Consider the following 18,554-nt stretch of genomic DNA (forward strand, 5'->3'; position numbering starts at 1 on the left):
ACCTTCACCTCATGTTTCCTTTTTCTTCTTCTCTATCTCGTCATCTTTCTCTTTTCACCTCACCGGGTCCCGTCGTACCTTTTCTTACCTCGGCATCGTCTCAGGCCAGGGCGATGTATTCCTTCCTAATGAGGGCCTCTCCTCGCATTTGAGTGCTGCCTCCAACTTGTGTGACCACACGTGGTGCCTTTGCTAGTGACGGTTTAGTGAACCCTTCTCACTGTCCCAGCAGGCAAGTTTAGGTGCGGAGCCCGTATCCATGCACATGTACACCCACGTAGCACCACTAGTGCCGCCCTGGCAGGGGGGTCTGTGGGGCCGACCTGACCCCACAGCCATACCTGCTGGGGCGACGTGTTACCGCTGTGCAGGGGAGGCCGGTGTAATTGTCGTGACCGAGCGGCTGGTTCCTTATAGATGAGGCTATGTGGGGCAGCGGAGCGATTAAAAGCAATAACTTACTACTGCAGACAGGACAACTCTTATTATTATTCTTCTTCATTCTTGGCTCGTTACAAGTATTAAACTCTACAAAGCTTTTACATCCACTTCTTGATACATAGAAATTACAAGTACAAATTTAAGATTCTACAAGTCTGTTCCTTCTGACAAAGCTCTCAGTCCCCATCCTAGGACCTCCTCCTAGGGAGTCTCCCGACACACCCTTTCTTCCGTCCGCTTCCTTCTGCCGGGGCAGAGCTCACTATCTCCCCACCCTTTCTCGTGATTCGTCGTTTTCATTTACACACTCGTTTCATGTTCAGTCCAAGGATTCAGTCATTGTTGAACCTTGTGATGCGTAGTTTCCTCTGCAGTAAACAGTCTGTTTGAACCACCACACATAACTAACATTTGGTTAGCCAACTGACGTAGAAGGCTTGTAAACCTTCGAAAGGCATACTCATCGTTCGATACACAAGACATGAAACACTCTATTGAAACATTACTCATTATTCACCTTATGCTTATAATACAATTTAATACCAGAATTATAGTTATAGTATTTTTATATTTCTAATACTAACCCAAAATAACTAAAATAACTAGGTGCTTACGACACCTCCCTTGCGGGGGAAAAAGAAACAATTAAAGAAAATACAATTGTTTCTTTACACCTCTCTTAGTTTGAAATGGGACTTAGCCATCAACGACTAGTCTGAGTTCTCCATAAACTGTTTCCTCTCAATTCGATCCTTTCCTCTAGCTGGCTTTCGTTAACGGAATGGACCAGCTCATTGCTTTCCCTAGGTCTGTATGTGTTTACAATTGTTGGTTTAAAACATATGGTTTTACAATTACAGCAATCACCGTCCTTACACCTCTTGTAGCAATTACCGACAATAGTTTTACAACATCCACATTTTATACAACAATATATACATAAAATACAACTTAATGATATGATAATGATATAGGACATTACAGATACTCGTGAAATCACGTTTGTGTGTTTTATTTTCCATTCCTCTTCATTTATCATATGCTCTACTTCCTCTATTTTGTGACCGGCAATCTTCAAATCGTCTAACCGAGTTATTGTAGGTTTCAAATGTAACTTTGTTTTTAATTTCTCAAGTGTTACTTTATAGTTTGTTTCATCACAACAATCTATGTCAAGATTTATTTTGGGAATAACATCTTTTGTGCTAGTGTTAGTAGTTAACTCCAGTTGGGAGGATATAAAGATGTTGGTACCGTAACCTTTACATGCACTTATAAACTTAAGTTTGCCAGTGTCTTCCACTGTTGCGTCAAAAGGTCCAGTTTGATCGAAAACTATAGTAATTTTTTCTTTATCTGGTGCAATATATATCCATTCATTGTGCTCTAGCTGAATCCAAAGGGTCTGCTTTAGCTCTACTATTTTCTTAATACAATTGCTAGGTATAGGACCTGTAGTATACAATAATTTGGCTGCACAATCTTCCCGTGCATAAGTATTGATCAATGGAAAGGTTTGTCTACACACTCTAAGAGTTTTAGTTATTACTTTACACTTACTCAATTCATACTTGCTTATTTTTGCGTAGTACTGTTTTGAGTGTTCCATCATAATATAATCCGTTTCCGGATCTATGAAAACATATTTGTTTGTGGCAGTTTTCATTTTTACAGGCAATGGAATGATTCTATATATATCAAAAATTAAATGATCAGTTACTGGTAGTCTAATTACATAACATAAAATGTTCCTTTTGCTAAACACTTCCAGCTCCATCAGGTTAAGAAGGGAACTATCTTTGATTGTTCCTTCTGGTAATGGTAGATTAAATTCTCGAGAATGAGTAGATTGAAATGCATTGAAATATTCAACGATTTTTTGTGGTGTTATAATATGGGGGTTTAAAATCCCTTTAAATGCATTTATTATGGAATTCAAAATAGATTCACATTGAAATGAAAGGGTTTCAATTTCTTGATTTAATAGAGTCAAATGCTCGTTTCCTCGTATTCGTAGGTTATGATGAGATAAAGCGTCGGTTACATTCGAGTTTATGCGGTTTATCTTATCTGTAAGTTTTACTAGTTGGTCAGCTAACATTTACTGATTCTCATTTAAGTCTTTAACAGTTCGGTTCATGGTTTGCAAGGTCGATTTTACAATAAAAATTTGTTCCTTACTCAGCTTAAGAAAGTCTAATTGTTCGCTCTCAAGTTTCGTAATTTTATTATTATAAAATTCTGCATCTTCGTCTAGCGTACCAAAAATCACTTTACTCAATTGCCCTATTAGGTTAAATGGATAGAAACTTCTTTTTACTCTAGGACTAACATGGTCTTTGGTTATACCTCCTATAATTTCTATGGTGCGCGCAGTGGCGTCTAACCTGTTTGATAATTTTGTTATAGTATTAGAACATAGAGTTTTACCCTTATACACCGGAATTTCCTTATTACATAATTCATTTACAACACTTACATATCGTCTTATCGTATTATAATTATTTTCAGGCTGACTTAAATTGAAATAGGAGATTAATCTCCATTCAGTATTATACAATCGTCCATTGCCGTTATATTCGTAGTACAGTCCCGAAGTTTCTTCAATTTTAGTGATTTGAATGTCTAGTCTTGATGACACTCCACTCACATGTTCAGGGTTCAGCAACAGGGTAAAAATGAGTTGACTGTAACATACCAATTAAAAGTACGGCTTTAACCTGTTTGCATGTACCTTTACAAGCTTCTTACGTTTGGTAAGGATGGTTATATTTACTCCTTCTACTTTTACAACATTATAGGGGCCTACATATTGGCTGGACAGTTTCTTGGACCTACCTCTTCTGACAGTCTCGTCATACAGAAGGACTTGATCACCAATATGAAAAATGTGCTGGTTCACATGTTGATCATAATTCCTTTTATTTATTTCTTTAGAGATGATTAAATGTTTTTTTGCTAATTTGAAAGTCTCTTGCAATTTTGTTTTTAAGGTTTTGACATAATCTTCATAATAATAATTCTTTTCTATAAAGTCCTTCTGTAGGATGCCAGGAATATTAAGTAATGTACCAAATAATAATTCATGGGGTGTAAATCCCGTGGACCTATCAGGCGTAGTGTTATGGACAAAAGTGGCATAATTTATCCATTCGTCCCAATCGAGTTGGTTGGTGGCGATGAAGTGTCTTAAAAATTCAGTGAGGGAACGGTGCCATCTCTCTAGACTCCCATTAGATTGAGGGTGATAGGCAGTTGTTTTGATTTTGGCAATTTTTAACAATTTACACACCTTCTTAAACAGATCACTTGTAAAATTGCTTCCTTGATCTGAGATTATCACTTGTGGTATACCATAGTTTGGTATTATTTCGTTCACAAAAGCTCGCGCCACCGATTCGGCTGTTTGGTCGAAAAGGGGTATGGCTACCGTATACTTGGATAATAGATCTTGAAACGTTAGTAAATATTTATGACTAGCTAAACCTGGCCACGCTTTGCTGTGGCACAGTTTAATATTAATTCATTGTTTAATTTAATATTTTACTGTGCATGGCTGTGGAATGTAATAGAAGAAATAAAAATGTGTTTAGCTTAAATATTTTTATTGTAAAGCTAATGGAAGGACTACATTCCTTGTTTTCCCATTTTTTTGCATAAACATATAGATCAGATGGTTTACCGACTCTGGAGCACCCGACATATAACTGTCCATGAGAGAAGCATTCATTTTCTAAATTCAAACCGCACACTTGCAAAGATTGTCCTTGTGCTTTATTGATGGTCATAGCGAACGCAAGGCGTATTGGAAATTGAAGTCGTTTGAACTCGAACGCCATATCTGTCGGAATAAGTGGCATTCGTGGAAGTAATACGTCTTCACCTTTATGAAGTCCAATCAAAATTGTTGCTTCAATAAGATTATCCATTAATTTTTTAACTACTAATCGTGTATCATTACATAATTTAGGCTGACAGATATTTCGAAGCAATATAATTGGCACACCAATTTTCAAATTCAAAATATGTGGTGGTAATCCTGGAACATCGAGTGAATTGAGAAATTCCGTTGGAAAGTTCACTGCTTCATTTTGGTGCACTACTGAATCAATAGATTTGTATGTCATTGTTTCACCTTCGATTCTGTTTATAATACTATTGTTCATATCGTGTACGTCAACATTTTTAGCCGCTAGAATGGCTCTTTCGCTCAACCATGCATGATTATTGAATTTTGTTTCGATGTTTTGGAATACCTTGTCTACTAATTCCTCTTTTGAATCTACGATGTTGCATAAATCAGATGATAAGCTGATTTTTCCTGTTTCTGGATTTGTAGGTACAGTGCCGTTACCAACTTCAATTAATTGTCTTGAAAATATGACTGCTGTTGGATCGTTCTGAAGTTTAACTCGCATATTCGTGGTTAAATGCATTTTTTTTTACTGTGCTCCAAAAATTTGAATATTTTAAGCAGGCATGCAATTCATCAGCAGGTGTTGAGCGAGGTATCACTGGGAGCGTTTGCCTGAAATCACCGGATAGTAACACCAACACTCCCCCAAATGGATCTGGATTATTTCGCAAATATTTCAGTGTATGGTCTAATGCTTCCAATGACTTTTTGTGAGCCATTGTACACTCTTCCCATACAATGATTTTGCACGTCTGAAGAACTTTTCCCATTCCTGATGTTTTTGAAATGTTACATGTTGGACTTTCTGTGCATTGCATGTTTAGTGATAGTTTAAGAGCTGAATGCGCTGTTCTACCTCCTTCCATTAATGTTGCAGCAATACCCGAGGAAGCAAGAGCTAATGCAATATGGCCATTTGAACGGATCGTAGCAAGGATTAAGGAAATTAAGAATGTTTTTCCAGTTCCACCTGGAGCATCCAAAAAGTACAATCCACCGGATTGGTTGGCCACAGCTTGTATGATAGTATTATATACTATATTTTGTTCTTGAAGGAGTCTCGGTGTATTTTCCTGGACGAACAATTATCATAACAACGTACGTGATTATAACAAATTATAATAGCAATATATAAGATAAGAATTATTTAATTTTCAAATGTATTGTACGAAATGTATTTTTTAATTTAAACGTATTTTTATCAATAGAGTCGAAAGAATATACTTTCAAATTAAATAAAGTTTTTTATTCTTTCTTGAAATATATATATATATACATATTTGTGTAAATTATAGTCGTCAAGGCACAATGGTCGAGTAGCCTGATGTGCTTGAACTTCGACAATATGGTACAGCATCGTCGAGCGTGGTCACAACTAAGTTGGGTGACCATGATATTTAGTTATAGAAACTTTTTTTTCCGACTTTTCCGGTGGATTTTCCCAAACTTTTATTTCATATAAACACTCTTCTGTTAAGATGCAATGTTCTGTAAAAATTTCAATCCAAACCATCGTATACTTTCCGAGTTTTGCGGCCAAATACATACGGAAGCTAAATTAGTAAATATTTATGATTATTGGCAGTCTCAACTAGTGGTCCCACAATGTCGAGAGCACATTTTCCCATACTACATTAGGCGTGTCCGTAATTTCAAGCGGCATTTTTATCTAAGGTCGCGTTAATTTATTCCTTTGGCAAGAGTCGCACCTTCTAATATAGGTTTCTATGTCTGTTTTCATCCCGTTCCACTTATAATATTGTTTTATTCGGTCGTATGTTCGGGCGATCCCTTGATGGCCTCCTATCGGTGTGTTGTGAAATTCCTTAATAATTTCCCGTTTCCTTTCCGTGGATAATTCACCCTCTCGCTTCTCAGTGTTATCCTCTACAGAGTGAGATTCGTCTGTTGTCAATTCCTCCATTTCTTTTACTTCGCAAAGCCTACTCAGCGCATCGGAATGCATGATAGTTTTACCGGCTCTGTGTTTAATCTCATATGAATATTCTTCCAATTTTAACCGCCATCTTAACAACCTGGAACTAGGGTCTTTTACGTTAAAAACATATTGTAGAGGTTTATTGTCGGTTATCACCATGAAATGGCGACCTAATAGATAGGGCCTGAAATATTTTACAGCCCACACTATCGCTAACATTTCGCGCTCAGTCGTCAAGTAATTGACCTCTGCCTTATTCAACATACGGCTGGCATAGGCGACGGGCTTGTCCTTACCTACTTCTCCTTGGGACAAAATGGCTCCTATAGCTAGTTTGCTAGCGTCTGTCGTCACGATAAACGGTTTATTAAAATCCGGATACTGTAAAATTGGTTCTGAGGTCAGGATTTCTTTTAGGATGTTAAATGCAGTTTCCTGTTCGTCTCCCCAGATAAAGGGAACGTCACTTTTTACAAGGTTGTAGAGGGGTTTTGCAATTTTGCTGAAGTTCGGTATAAATCTTCGGTAATACGAGGCTAATCCGCGTTCTTTGGTCTAGGGTATCCCTGTACTTTGATCACTTTCTCCGGATCTGGTTTCACGCCATCGTCGCTAATCATGTGTCCTAAAAACGTTTCCTCCGTGCGTAAAAACTCGCATTTATCAGGTTGTAGCTTAAGGTTATGCTCTCTCATTCTAGTGAAAACCTCTCTTAACCGATCGTTATGTATCTCTACTGATTGGCCATGTATTATGATATCATCTAAGTAAACAAGACATTTAATTCCATTTAGTCCTGACAAAACAGTGTTCATTAATCTCGTAAAGGTCGCAGGAGCTCCCTTTAACCCAAACATCATTCTGCACATCTCATAGTGACCCGTCGGGGTACTAAATGCGGTTTTGGGTTGATCTTCCTGTTTCATCCTTACCTGCAAATAACTACTAGCCAAATCTAGGGTCGAGAAATATTTTGCTTGTCCTAATTGATCTAATATTTCTGTAATATTCAGCATCTGATACACCGAGTCCACTGACACAAGATTCAGTTTTCTAAAATCTACAACGACCCTCCATTTCTGTTGATTGGAAGCGTCTCGTTTTTTTGGAATCACTAATATAGGCGCGTTCCAAGGGCTCAGACTGGGTTTGATAATACCCTGTTCTAACATCTGTGTCTCTTGTTTTTTAATTTCCTCCTTGTGAATTTCCGGAATACGATATGGTTTTACATTAATGGGCCTCGTCTCAGCACCTGTAGGGATACTATGTTCAATGGTCGGAGTACATGTGAGTGTATCACCGGGCAAGTAAAAAATGTCTACAAACTCTTTGCATAATTTTAGCAATTGTTTATTTTCTGTGTCGTGTAGATGTTCTACCCTTAACATCGATTCCAATTTCTCTTTCCTTTCCCTATCGGAATTTTGAATACTCAACAATTTCGCTGTAGAGGGTATTTCCTCTAATTCAACGACGGGCATATCTACTTCTACTTCGTGTTCGTTAGTATTTAATATAGAACATAAACATTTGCCATTTATCACTTCCGTCAATCCATCTCCTAGATAAACTCCCTTTTCTATTTCTCGTTTTTCTACTAGTCTTAATCCTACGTTGCTAGCATTTAATTACACTATTTTTTCGCACCTAGCTGGTACATGAATTCTCATATTTTTGACAGCATGATCTTCTTCACAAAAGGGGATTTGCTCCTTGTTGATTATCAGTCTATTATATTCGAAATCAACAACAGATTTAGTAAAACTTAGAAAATCTTTGCCCAAAATACATGCATGAGGACAGGATTCTATAATGTGACATTTATATCTTACTGTGGAAGATGGTAAACAAAAATTTAAATTAACAGTCCCTTTTGTAGCCATTACATTGGTGGCTAAACCGCGAATCTTAGTCTTCTCCCTTTTATCACTGGCCGATAGGATACTCTTATTTAGAACATTCTCTCTGATTAGTGTTATGTCGGACCCTGTGTCTATAAGGCAGTCTACTGCTTCATGTATTTCGTCTAGCTTTAAAGAAACTATACTACTCTTGGTACAGATAGCATCGTTATTACTTTGTTCATACTCTATTCTAGATTTTCTATTGCAGCTGTCTGTGTTCGGCTCCTTAGGGTGCATATACCGCTGCTCGTAGTTTCCCGCGTTTTCCCCATGTTTCCATAATCGCGATTCGGTATAGGAAGGTCTATCCTCTCGCCCTCCTTTGTTAATATATCCTAATTCCTTGTGATTTCTTTGGTCATACCTGTACTGATTTGGGTAATCATTTCCTTTGGCAAAATTGGTATTGTTGTATTTTCCGTGTTTGTTAAAGCAGTTTCGGGCATAATGTCCCGGTTTACCGCACTCAAAGCATGTGGAGTTTCCCCTGTTTCTCTCCTCTTTGTGGGGCTGAAAAGTCTTTCTGTCATCTCTTTGTTTACGTCGACAATTCGCGTCTGTGTGTCCTGTAGTGTTACAATTTTTACAAAATAGCTCTCCTACGTGTACATATTTTTTCCATCCTTTATTTTTATCGGGTTTTCGTAAGAAACATTTTTCTAGTGTGTGTCCGCCTTTTCCGCAATTCGAGCAACTGGGCCTTCTTGTTACCGTATCTCCTACTTTTAACATTGGGGGTCTAATTCTCTCCTTAAGAGACAAAAGATTCGACTCCTCCTCTAGTGCCGATTCTACAGCTAACCCTAGAGTCTCAATTTGAGCGCCCTTGCTCCGAATAACTGTTTGAATTCTTTCATCAGATAACCCTTGTACGAAGCAGGCTCTAGCCAAATGTTGTATTAAGGCCATTGCCCCGTTTTCTTGCGGGCGGGTGCATACCTTTAAGGCCGCCTCCTTAAGTTCAGTTACCATTGTATCGACTCGGCTACCCCAGTTTACAACAGGCTCATGTGATCCCTGTCGAGCATTAAATAACCGACAAGCGTAGAAATCTAAAGTTCTGCGAACCGCATAATTCTCCTCTAAAATTTCTTTTACCTCTTCCCAAGTATCAGTGTTTTCGCGGACTAAAATTTTGGCTTTCGCGTCCCCAACTATTTTTGATTTTACGAACTTTAACAGCACTCTATGATGTTCTGGGTTCACTAGTTCAAAAGCCGTGTCAACATTATCGCAAAATTCTTTGAGTTTGTTTTTTGTACCATCAAATGGTTGATTTATCAACTTTAACGCCTCTGTTATGGAAATAAAAACTTCCCCAGTTTCACTTTCCTCGTTACTGTCAGCCATAATTGTGGAGTAAACGTAACCCTCCTATTTATACCAAACTGTAGGTATCATGCTTAACGTATTAGCCGTACTGACCTTATTATAATAAATTTCGTGAGGGTACCCATGGCCCTCAGCTCTTCACACGTAGCTCCGGTTGGTCGTCCCACGTGCTGCCATCTGCAGCTGTCGCCTCTTCCCTACTGCGGGGCTATCTTCGGCTGGCGGCGTTGGCTGTTCCTATCTTCTATGTCAACATCCTCTTGGACTCTTGGAGTATGACAAGTGGGGCTTTACGTCGTCTTCGTTGTTGATGTTGTTTCGATACGTTGTTGGCTTTTCCTCGCTGATTATCAGTAGTCCAGTCGCTGCCTCGCGGAAGTTGATATCTTCTTCAAACACTCTGACTCGCCGTCGCTCCTGGGATGCGGTGTTCTGATACCAGTGACGGACGATTTTCCCTTCTCTCTTATTCTCTCGTAGATTTGTATTCGACTGTCCTTACGCAGTATTCACTCACTGAAACCCCACATCTGACACCATAATGTCGTGACCGAGCGGCTGGTTCCTTATAGGTGAGGCTATGTGGGGCAGCGGAGCGATTAAAAGCAATAACTTACTACTGCAGACAGGACTACTCTTATTATTATTCTTCATTCTTGGCTCGTTACAAGTCTTAAACTCTACAAAGCTTTTACATCCACTTCTTGATACATAGAAATTACAAGTACAAACTTAAGATTCTACAGTCTGTTCCTTCTGACAAAGCTCTCAGTCCCCATCCTAGGACCTCCTCCTAGGGAGTCTCCCGACACACCCTTTCTTCCGTCCGCTTCCTTCTGCCGGGGCAGAGCGCACTCTCTCCCCACCCTTTCTCGTGATTCGTCGTTTTCATTTACACACTCGTTTCATGTTCAGTCCAAGGATTCAGTCATTGTTGAACCTTGTGATGCGTAGTTTCCTCTGCAGTAAACAGTCTGTTTGAACCACCACACATAACTAACATTTGGTTAGCCAACTGACGTAGAAGGCTTGTAAACCTTCGACAGACATACTCATCGTTCGATACACAAGACATGAAACACTCTATTGAAACATTACTCATTATTCACCTTATGCTTAAAATACAATTTAATACCAGAATTATAGTTATAGTATTTTTATATTTCTAATACTAACCCAAAATAACTAAAATAATTAGGTGCTTACGACATAATCAACCACAAGTCCCCTGAAATGGCACCTAGGGTGACCTCTATATTGGGGAGCCTGGGAGGTTTTCCCAGGTAGGGGAATAAAACTGGCATTGCCCCGGATGTACGACTTGTCCCTGGTTTGGCCCGGTGCACATGCTAATGTGCTACTGGGCCAGTGATTTACAGTGAATAGCGGTGAAGGGTAGCTTCTCCTATGTACAGCTTAGGCCTGTGGGAGGTTGGTCCCCCTCCCAGCGGCACAAACCGTGGGGTGTTTTAACTGCTGGCTTCTATTCTTCTTCCCCCCGAACGGCAGGCTGACGCCGACAGTCCTATTAGGGGGTCTCTCACCATGGCTTCTAAAAGCACTCAGGGTGGCACCCTAAACAGCCACAACAAAAGATTGCGGAAAGCTGACACAAGCGATTCATCGGACAGCAACACGGGCAAATCCACCTTGACCGCTGTTAAGCTCCCCACCCCTCGTTTTTTGGTTATCCAGGGTCTCGAGGGGCACACCTTTCAAAAGGTGTCCCACTTTGAACTGCAGAGAGTGGTTGATGGTGCAGCTTGTGGTTCCGTCAAAGACTGCAAAAAGATTAATGACCGAAAGGACATCCTGTTGGAGACATCAAATGCCGCCCAGACGGGTGGGCTGCTTGTGATGAATATGTTCAACGGGGCGACCGTCAGGTTCCCCGTTGAGGTAAAGCCCGTGTCGCTGAACACGTGCAAGGGCGTCATTTGGTTTTCAGACCGGCTCGATGTACCTGATACAGAACTATTGAACGAATTGATGCCCCAGTATGTAGTCCATGTTCGCAGGGTATTTAAAAAATCTGATGGTGTTCTGTCTCCTACAGCTACTCTTATCCTTACATTAGGTATCCGGGACCTCCTTCCTACCTTAAAGGTAGGCTACCTGAATGTAAGGGTTAAACAGTTTGTTCCGTCTCCGCTCCGCTGCTACAACTGCCAGAAATACGGTCACTCTTCCGCCCATTGCAAGAACCCTGAGGTTTGCCCGAAGTGCTCTGAACCACAGCATCCTTCTGATTTGCCTCTATGCAGCAAACTACTGAGTTGTGTACACTGCCATCAAGGACACCCAGTATGGTCTAAGGAATGCCCAGTCTTCCGAGACGAACAGGCTATCAAAAAGCTGCGAGTGGAAGAAAAGATAACTTTTTTCGATGCTTCGTGGCCCCCAGCCATTAGTGCCATTTAGCAAGGTAGTGGCCTCCCTCCCACTGACGAAAGACGCGTTCACGCAGACTTCCGACGTGGGAACACAGACTGATCCACTGACAGTTTCACCAAAGACTACTCCTCCCCCGAATGCCAGGACAGCAACAGTCAGCACACAGTGCGCCCTCTCTACTAATCAGGAAAAGCGGACCACCACAAAGGCCTCAACAGGAAAGTCTCAACCGAAGCGGGTTGGAAACGCAAAGGTTTCAACTCCTCCCACTTCAGCCGGTACCAGTGCAGGTGAAAGGAAGGCGACCCGCTGCATGCCATCCCACCAACCTACCCCTTTGACTTCTGAAGTTGATACAGCGATGGTATCTGACGACATCCCTTTTGAGGAAACAGACACTGAATCAAATGCATTTAAACCAGTACTCAACAGACATAAGGGGAAAATAAAATAAGTAACCTCCCACCCCCCTTCAATATGTTTATGACTCTTCACCAATGGAATTGCAGAGGGTACTTCTGCAACCTCACTGAACTGCACCTGCTTCTCGCCTCGCGCACACCCTTGCTTACCTGCTTGCAAGAGACTCATTTCCGTCCTACTGACTCACCCTCTATTAGAGGGCATACATTCTATCGCGTGGACTACCTGCAGGCTGACCAAGCATGCAGTGGCGTGAGTATGATTGCACTGGACACCGCATCTCATGAAGCAATTACTCTCCGTTCCCCAATTCAGGCAGTGGCGGTTCGCAGCTACATCTGCATCTTGATCACGGTGTGCTGCGTGTACATACCCCCCACCCAAAGCTTACATTGTGCTAAATTTGAGGATCTTCTCTCGCAGCTACCACCACCGTTCATTGTTGTTGGTGATTTCAATGCACACAATGAGCTGTGGGGCTCCTCGCGTCGGGACAGCAGAGGCCGAGTGATCGAAGGAATCTTGACAGGTAGCATATTGGACCTGTTAAACACCGGTTCTGCTACTCATTTTACCTCTGACACTGGCTCTTCCTCCTGCATTGACTTGTCCTTCTGTAGTCCTGCTTTGATCACCCATTTTGATTGGTCTGTTCACAACGACCTCTGTGGAAGTGATCACTACCCGATCTTTCTGGAGACCCTGACGAATCACTCACCAAACCTTCTGTCTCGATGGGTGATTAAGAAAGCGGACTGGGTAAAATTCCGCTATAACCTCCATGTGCCCACCACCCTCAATCCAGATGTGGACATGGCGGTGGAGCAATTCACCACAATGTTGGTATCTGCGGGAGAGATATCCATCCCTAAATCTTCGCCTACCGGTCGGCGTCGCACACCCTAGTGGAATGACCAGTGTTGTGATGCTATCCGTGCCAGACGGCGAACACTCCGACGGTTTACGGCCCGACTGACACAACAGTGCTTGGAAGTATTCCGCATTTGCAGGGCACGAGCACTACGTACCATTCGTGAGAGCAGACGCAATTCCTGGAGAGAGTTTATTACACAATTAAATGTTTAAAACACAAGTCAGCATATTTGGGCCACTATTCGGAAGCTAAATGGACACAATACCTCCACCTAAAACCCTTATCTCCGAATACATGGTACTCTTGTGCTAAATGAAATGGACATAGCCAACCAACTCGGCCACGCCTTTTCCGAAGTCTCGAGCAGTGCGCGGTATCCTCCCGCCTTCCAAAACCTCAAAGCGCGTCACGAGGGTGCCGGAGTGGACTTCCGTTCCTCTAGCGAGGAAGACTATAACCTCCCATTCACGCTCACAGAGCTGGAGAATGCACTGTCTCACTCGAGGCAGTCATCGGCCGGCCCAGACGGCGTACATTACTCAATGTTGAAGAATATGTCGGTGACAGGAAAGGCTGCTTTATTACAATTATTTAATAACATATGGATATCCAGGACTTTCCCCTCCGCCTGGTGTACATCGATTTTGGTACCTATTTTAAAGCCAGGGAAGGACAAATCTGAGGCATCCAACTACCGCCCTATCTCACTTACCAGTTGCATATGCAAGACCATGGAGAGAATGGTGAATTCCCTCCTGGTGAATTGCCTTAAGCGTGGCGGCTCCTCTCACCTCCAATGTGGCTTCAGGCGTAATCGCTCGACTGTCGACCACCTTGTGAACTTGGAAGCACTGGTACAGGACGCCTTCCTTCACAGACAGAATGTTATCGCTGTCTACTTTGACCTTGAAAAGGCTTACGACACAACATGGCGGTTTAGTATTCTTCAACAACTGTATGACTGGGGCCTTCGAGGCTATCTAACTCTTTTTATCTCACATTTTATGCAACATCGTTTCTTTCAGGTTCGTAATGGCACTTCTCTCTCCCGTGTGTACGTACAGAAGAACGGTGTCCCACAGGGAAGTGTGCTGAGCGTCACCCTCTTTGCAGTTGCCATCAACAGCATTGTGTCTGCCGTCTGCCCTCCAGTGCAATACGCTTTGTACGTGGATGATTTTGCCATCTTTTGCTGCTCAGCCACGTTCGCCATGGCTGAGCGACAAATCCAGCTTGCGGTGCGGCGACTGGAGAGCTGGGCGGACTCTAAAGGCTACAGGTTTTCCCCTGCCAAGACTCAGGTAATGCATTTTTCCCGAAAATGCAGTCTCTTCCCTGCCCCTGCGATTCAACTATATGGCTCAGTAATACCAGTCCCTAGTACGGTAAAATTTCTGGGACTCATGTTTTATCACAAACTGACTTGGTTGCCTCACATTAAAGACCTGAAAGTTCGTTGTGGCAAAGGGCTCAATTTCCTTAAATTGGTGAGTAGTCGAGATTGGGGCGCGGACCGAATGACCCTGCTTCGTTTGTATCACGCTCTGATCCGGAGTAAGATCGACTACGGATGTGTGGCATACTCTTCGGCACGGCCATCTGTGTTAAAGCAGTTGGCAAACGTTCACCATGCTGGTCTCCGCATCGCTACCGGTGCATTCCGTACCAGCCCGGTCGTGAGCCTCCATGTGGAAGCTGGTGAACTGCCACTGCAGTATAGGCGAGACCTCCTGCTACTCTCGTATGGAGCGCGTGTCCGTTCCGACCCCTCACATCCCCACCAAATGTCGTTTCTGCACCCCCCTTGTTTAGAACTGTATGCAGCGAAACCACCTGTTACCAGGCCGGCGTGTGTTCGAGCACACACCGCTTGGGCAAACACAGCGCTTCCGCATAACATGCTACCACCTGTCCAACATGAAAAAAAATTGGGTGCAACATGAGCCGGTGGTACACCTCGACCTGGCGAGATGGGCAAAGCCGTCTACACCACCGTTTGTGTACAGAGCGATTTTTCAAGACCTTATGTGTGACAAATTCTGTGGATTTTACTGCCTGTACACGGACGTGTCATGCTCGGATAGGAATGTGGGGTGTTCTTTTATTTACGGCCAGGAATTTTTTTTGTTTGGGCTACACCCTATTTGTAGTGTCCTAACTTCCGAACTCTACGCCATTTTAAAGGCCCTGGGTTATATCGGTGGAGGCACACACCGTCGGTATCTGGTGTGCTCCGACTCTGTGAGCGCACTTTCGGCGCTCCAGTCTGGATCGACTTCGCACCCTGTTCTTTTCCTGATTCGCCAGAAACTGCGCGACGTGGAACTAAGGGGTACTCGGGTTGAGTTCCTGTGGGTACCTGGGCATGTAGGCATACCTGGCAACGAAGCTGCAGATCGAGCAGCAAAGGAAGCTTGTGGACTTCCGCCTAGCATACACAGTGTCCCTGTATGCGATGGTTTGCTGGCGTCCCGGGAGATTGTTTGGACTGCCTGGCAGAGGGAGTGGCATTCCCTCCCTCTGAACAACAAGCTCCGCTCCATCTGCGAGACACCACGCCGCCATTGCTTCGCCGACCATCTCACTCGCAGGGAGGACACAATCATGACCAAGCTGCGAATAGGCCACACCAGCCTTACTCACTGGTACCTACTGCAGGGGGCACCACCGCCAGAGAGTGACCACTGCGGCATTCCCCTGACTGTACGCCACATCCTTCTGGAGTGCATTATCACCAGGCCCGCTCTATCTTCCTGTACACTTTCAGGATTGCTCAGTGAGGGGAGCTCACCATTGAGCTGTGTACTCCACTTCTTACGTACTGTGGGCCTTTTTAATGTGTTGTGATGTCCATGTAATTTTACTTCTAGTAACCTTTTATTCTGAGCATTCTGCTTGTGTAGCTGTCTCTGTTTTTAAGTGTTTTTACTTGATTGTTGCTATTCCCTTGTGGGATAGGTTACTCTGTTTTAACGTGTTTGTTGACATTTCCCCTGTGGGGTCTTTTAACTGGTTTTATTTTATCGTGCTATTTAATTGTGGTGACCTTTTTTAATCTTTTAATTGGTCGTTGTTACTCCCTCATTCTAAGGTTTTTATTTGATTGTTGTTCTTACCCTTGTCGGGACTTTTTAGCCTTTTGTATTTGATCGTCTTTCCCCAAGCGGGATTTTTAACTGTTATTATTTGAATGTTGTTTATTCCCCTGTGGGCACTTTTTACCAGTTTTTATCTGTTTACCTGGTCGTTGTCATTTCCCCTGTGGGGCAATTTTAACTGTCGTTCTTTGTTTTGTTTACTATATACAAATATGTGGGTGCTAATGGCCTTAGCTGCCGACGCGCCCCCACAATCTCACTCACTCACTCACTCACTCACTAGTTGTGTTTCTTAGTACTTTTGCATTTTCCAAAATTTATTCATGCGTTCTGAGAGTTCCGCTACAAAGTTTTCCCAATTATGTATTTTTAGTTTTTTAAGTTCGTGTTTAAGTTGTGTTAAGTGCGTAATATTAATTTTTGTTTTAAGTGTACAAAACTTTTGATATTTATGACATGCTTGTCTTTTGTTAATTAATAGAAGGTCAGCTTCCGGAAATGCATGCATTAGAAATTGGCGTCTAAAATTGGCGTTTAAAAACGTGGTGTGTGTTTTTTAACAGTGTTTAAAAACGTATTTTGAATTATTTCTGCCACGTGGTCTATTTGTTCTTTAGATGTTATTAAGAGATTATTATTTTCGAATATTTACTCTATTTCTATTTCAAAATTATCTCAATTGACGACCGGAGTTCAGCAAAGTACTGGATTTGTGTGTTTTAAAAAGTTGGTTTCTATGACGCAGTGTAAAGGCATGTGGTCAGAATCTAGTTCCGGCAGGACTTTTAGGTTAATATTTATATTAGGAATATTAGTTAGTAATATATCTTTTATGTCTGGTTGATGGCTGACAGCCCCGGGGAAGTGAGTGGGAGTGGTCTGCGCACGGACTAAGTATTTATTATGCAGTGAGTGGTCGCTGAACACTGCTGCTCCTTTGCGATTATTGATTCTACTTTTCCACTGTTTGTGTTTAGCAATCAGATCTCCAGCTATTAGGAATGTGTATGGTTGGTTTAATATTTCTTAAAGATCTTAAGCTAGCAGATAATTATTTGGTGGGTTGTAGGCTGCGACTAAATTTATGGGGCCGGTATTTGTGCGAACATTTATTGACATATTTTCTATGTGGCTGGTTACTGAAGTTTTATTTATATGGTGTTGAAGTCTGTTGTGGACTAGAATTAATGTTCCCTCTCCGAAATACACTCTATCTGTGCGGTAAGTTATATAGTTTTTAATATTGCATCTTTTTGTAGGTTTCAGAAATGTCTCATTAATTAAGGCCACTTCCACTCCGTACTCCTCAAGAACTCTCTCAAGTTCGTACAGCTGTGTAACTATTCCGTTGGCATTCCAGTAAAGGATGGAAAGGGTACCTGGGTTCGAGGCAGGAGTGTGTGTTACCATTAAACGGCCCCGGTGAATGTTGTCAGGGCCTGCACCAGTAGGAGGGTTTTCATTGAAGGATCGGTGGCTGTGTTGGCAAGGAGCATGTAGGGCTTCATGTGTGCCATGAAGGCGGCGAAGTTGGCATCACACAGGAAGTTCATAAGGTCCCATAGGTCGGACATGAGGATTTGATGCCAGCACAGTCGCCGAGGGAGCTTTGAGGTGCGGAAGGAGCTTGTGAGTGGGAGGGTGGATGATGGGAGGGGGGTGGGTGCTGGTGTGTGTTGTGGTTCAATGACTTGTTTTGCATTGATCGCCGCCTGTGCGAAAGAGAATGTTGGTAGCACTGGCCTTGTGGGTGCGGGAGGAGGCAGGAGATGGTAGTGAGCTGGAGTTGTCTGTGGTGCAAGAGGCTGTGCTAGTTCTGCGCGCGAAGATGCCAGGTCCTGTCGGAATTGCACGTATTTCAAGTATTCAGGGCAAAGTTTGGAGTTCCCCTAGTGCACGCCTTTGCCCTTGCATTTTGCACAGTTTGGATTTTTGCTGAGTTTGGGTCATGTTGATGGTTGTAAGTCACGTGAGGCGAGGGAGGTTTTTTTTTTTTTTTGCGGCGGTGACGCTGAAAAGCGGTAGTTGTTCCTCCCAGGTTTAGGTGAGATCGGCAGGGTCTGCGCATTTCTTTTGGAACTAATAAACATCTAAGATTGTGTACCCGCGTGCCTCCAGGTCTTCCCTGACTGAATCGATAGGTGTGGCGTGTGCCATTCTTACGACAACTTTCTGAGGCAGCTTAGAGGAGGTACAGAAAGTGTAGTAGGGGATGGGGACCGAGTCCAGG

General features: G+C 42.6%; 1 protein-coding gene across 1 annotated transcript; it reads right to left on the reverse strand.

Annotated features, from left to right (window-relative positions):
• Positions 1 to 214: 214 nt before the first annotated feature.
• Positions 215 to 9,721, reverse strand: LOC134535760 (uncharacterized). Its single transcript, XM_063375000.1, has 2 exons — positions 9,629 to 9,721; positions 215 to 3,128 (listed from the first exon to the last, which is right to left on the reverse strand). Exon 2 carries the CDS (start codon positions 2,540 to 2,542, stop codon positions 1,145 to 1,147), a length of 1,398 nt encoding a protein of 465 aa, XP_063231070.1. The 5' UTR covers positions 2,543 to 3,128; positions 9,629 to 9,721; the 3' UTR covers positions 215 to 1,144.
• Between the last annotated feature and the right edge of the window lie 8,833 nt (positions 9,722 to 18,554).

This window comes from Bacillus rossius, chromosome 10 (assembly GCF_032445375.1).
Source record: "Bacillus rossius redtenbacheri isolate Brsri chromosome 10, Brsri_v3, whole genome shotgun sequence".
Taxonomy (NCBI): domain Eukaryota; kingdom Metazoa; phylum Arthropoda; class Insecta; order Phasmatodea; family Bacillidae; genus Bacillus; species Bacillus rossius.

Excerpts from the sequence above, each read along its gene's own strand:
- LOC134535760 (XM_063375000.1), bottom strand. The coding sequence starts at position 2,542 with ATGTTAGCTGACCAACTAGTAAAACTTACAGATAAGATAAACCGCATA.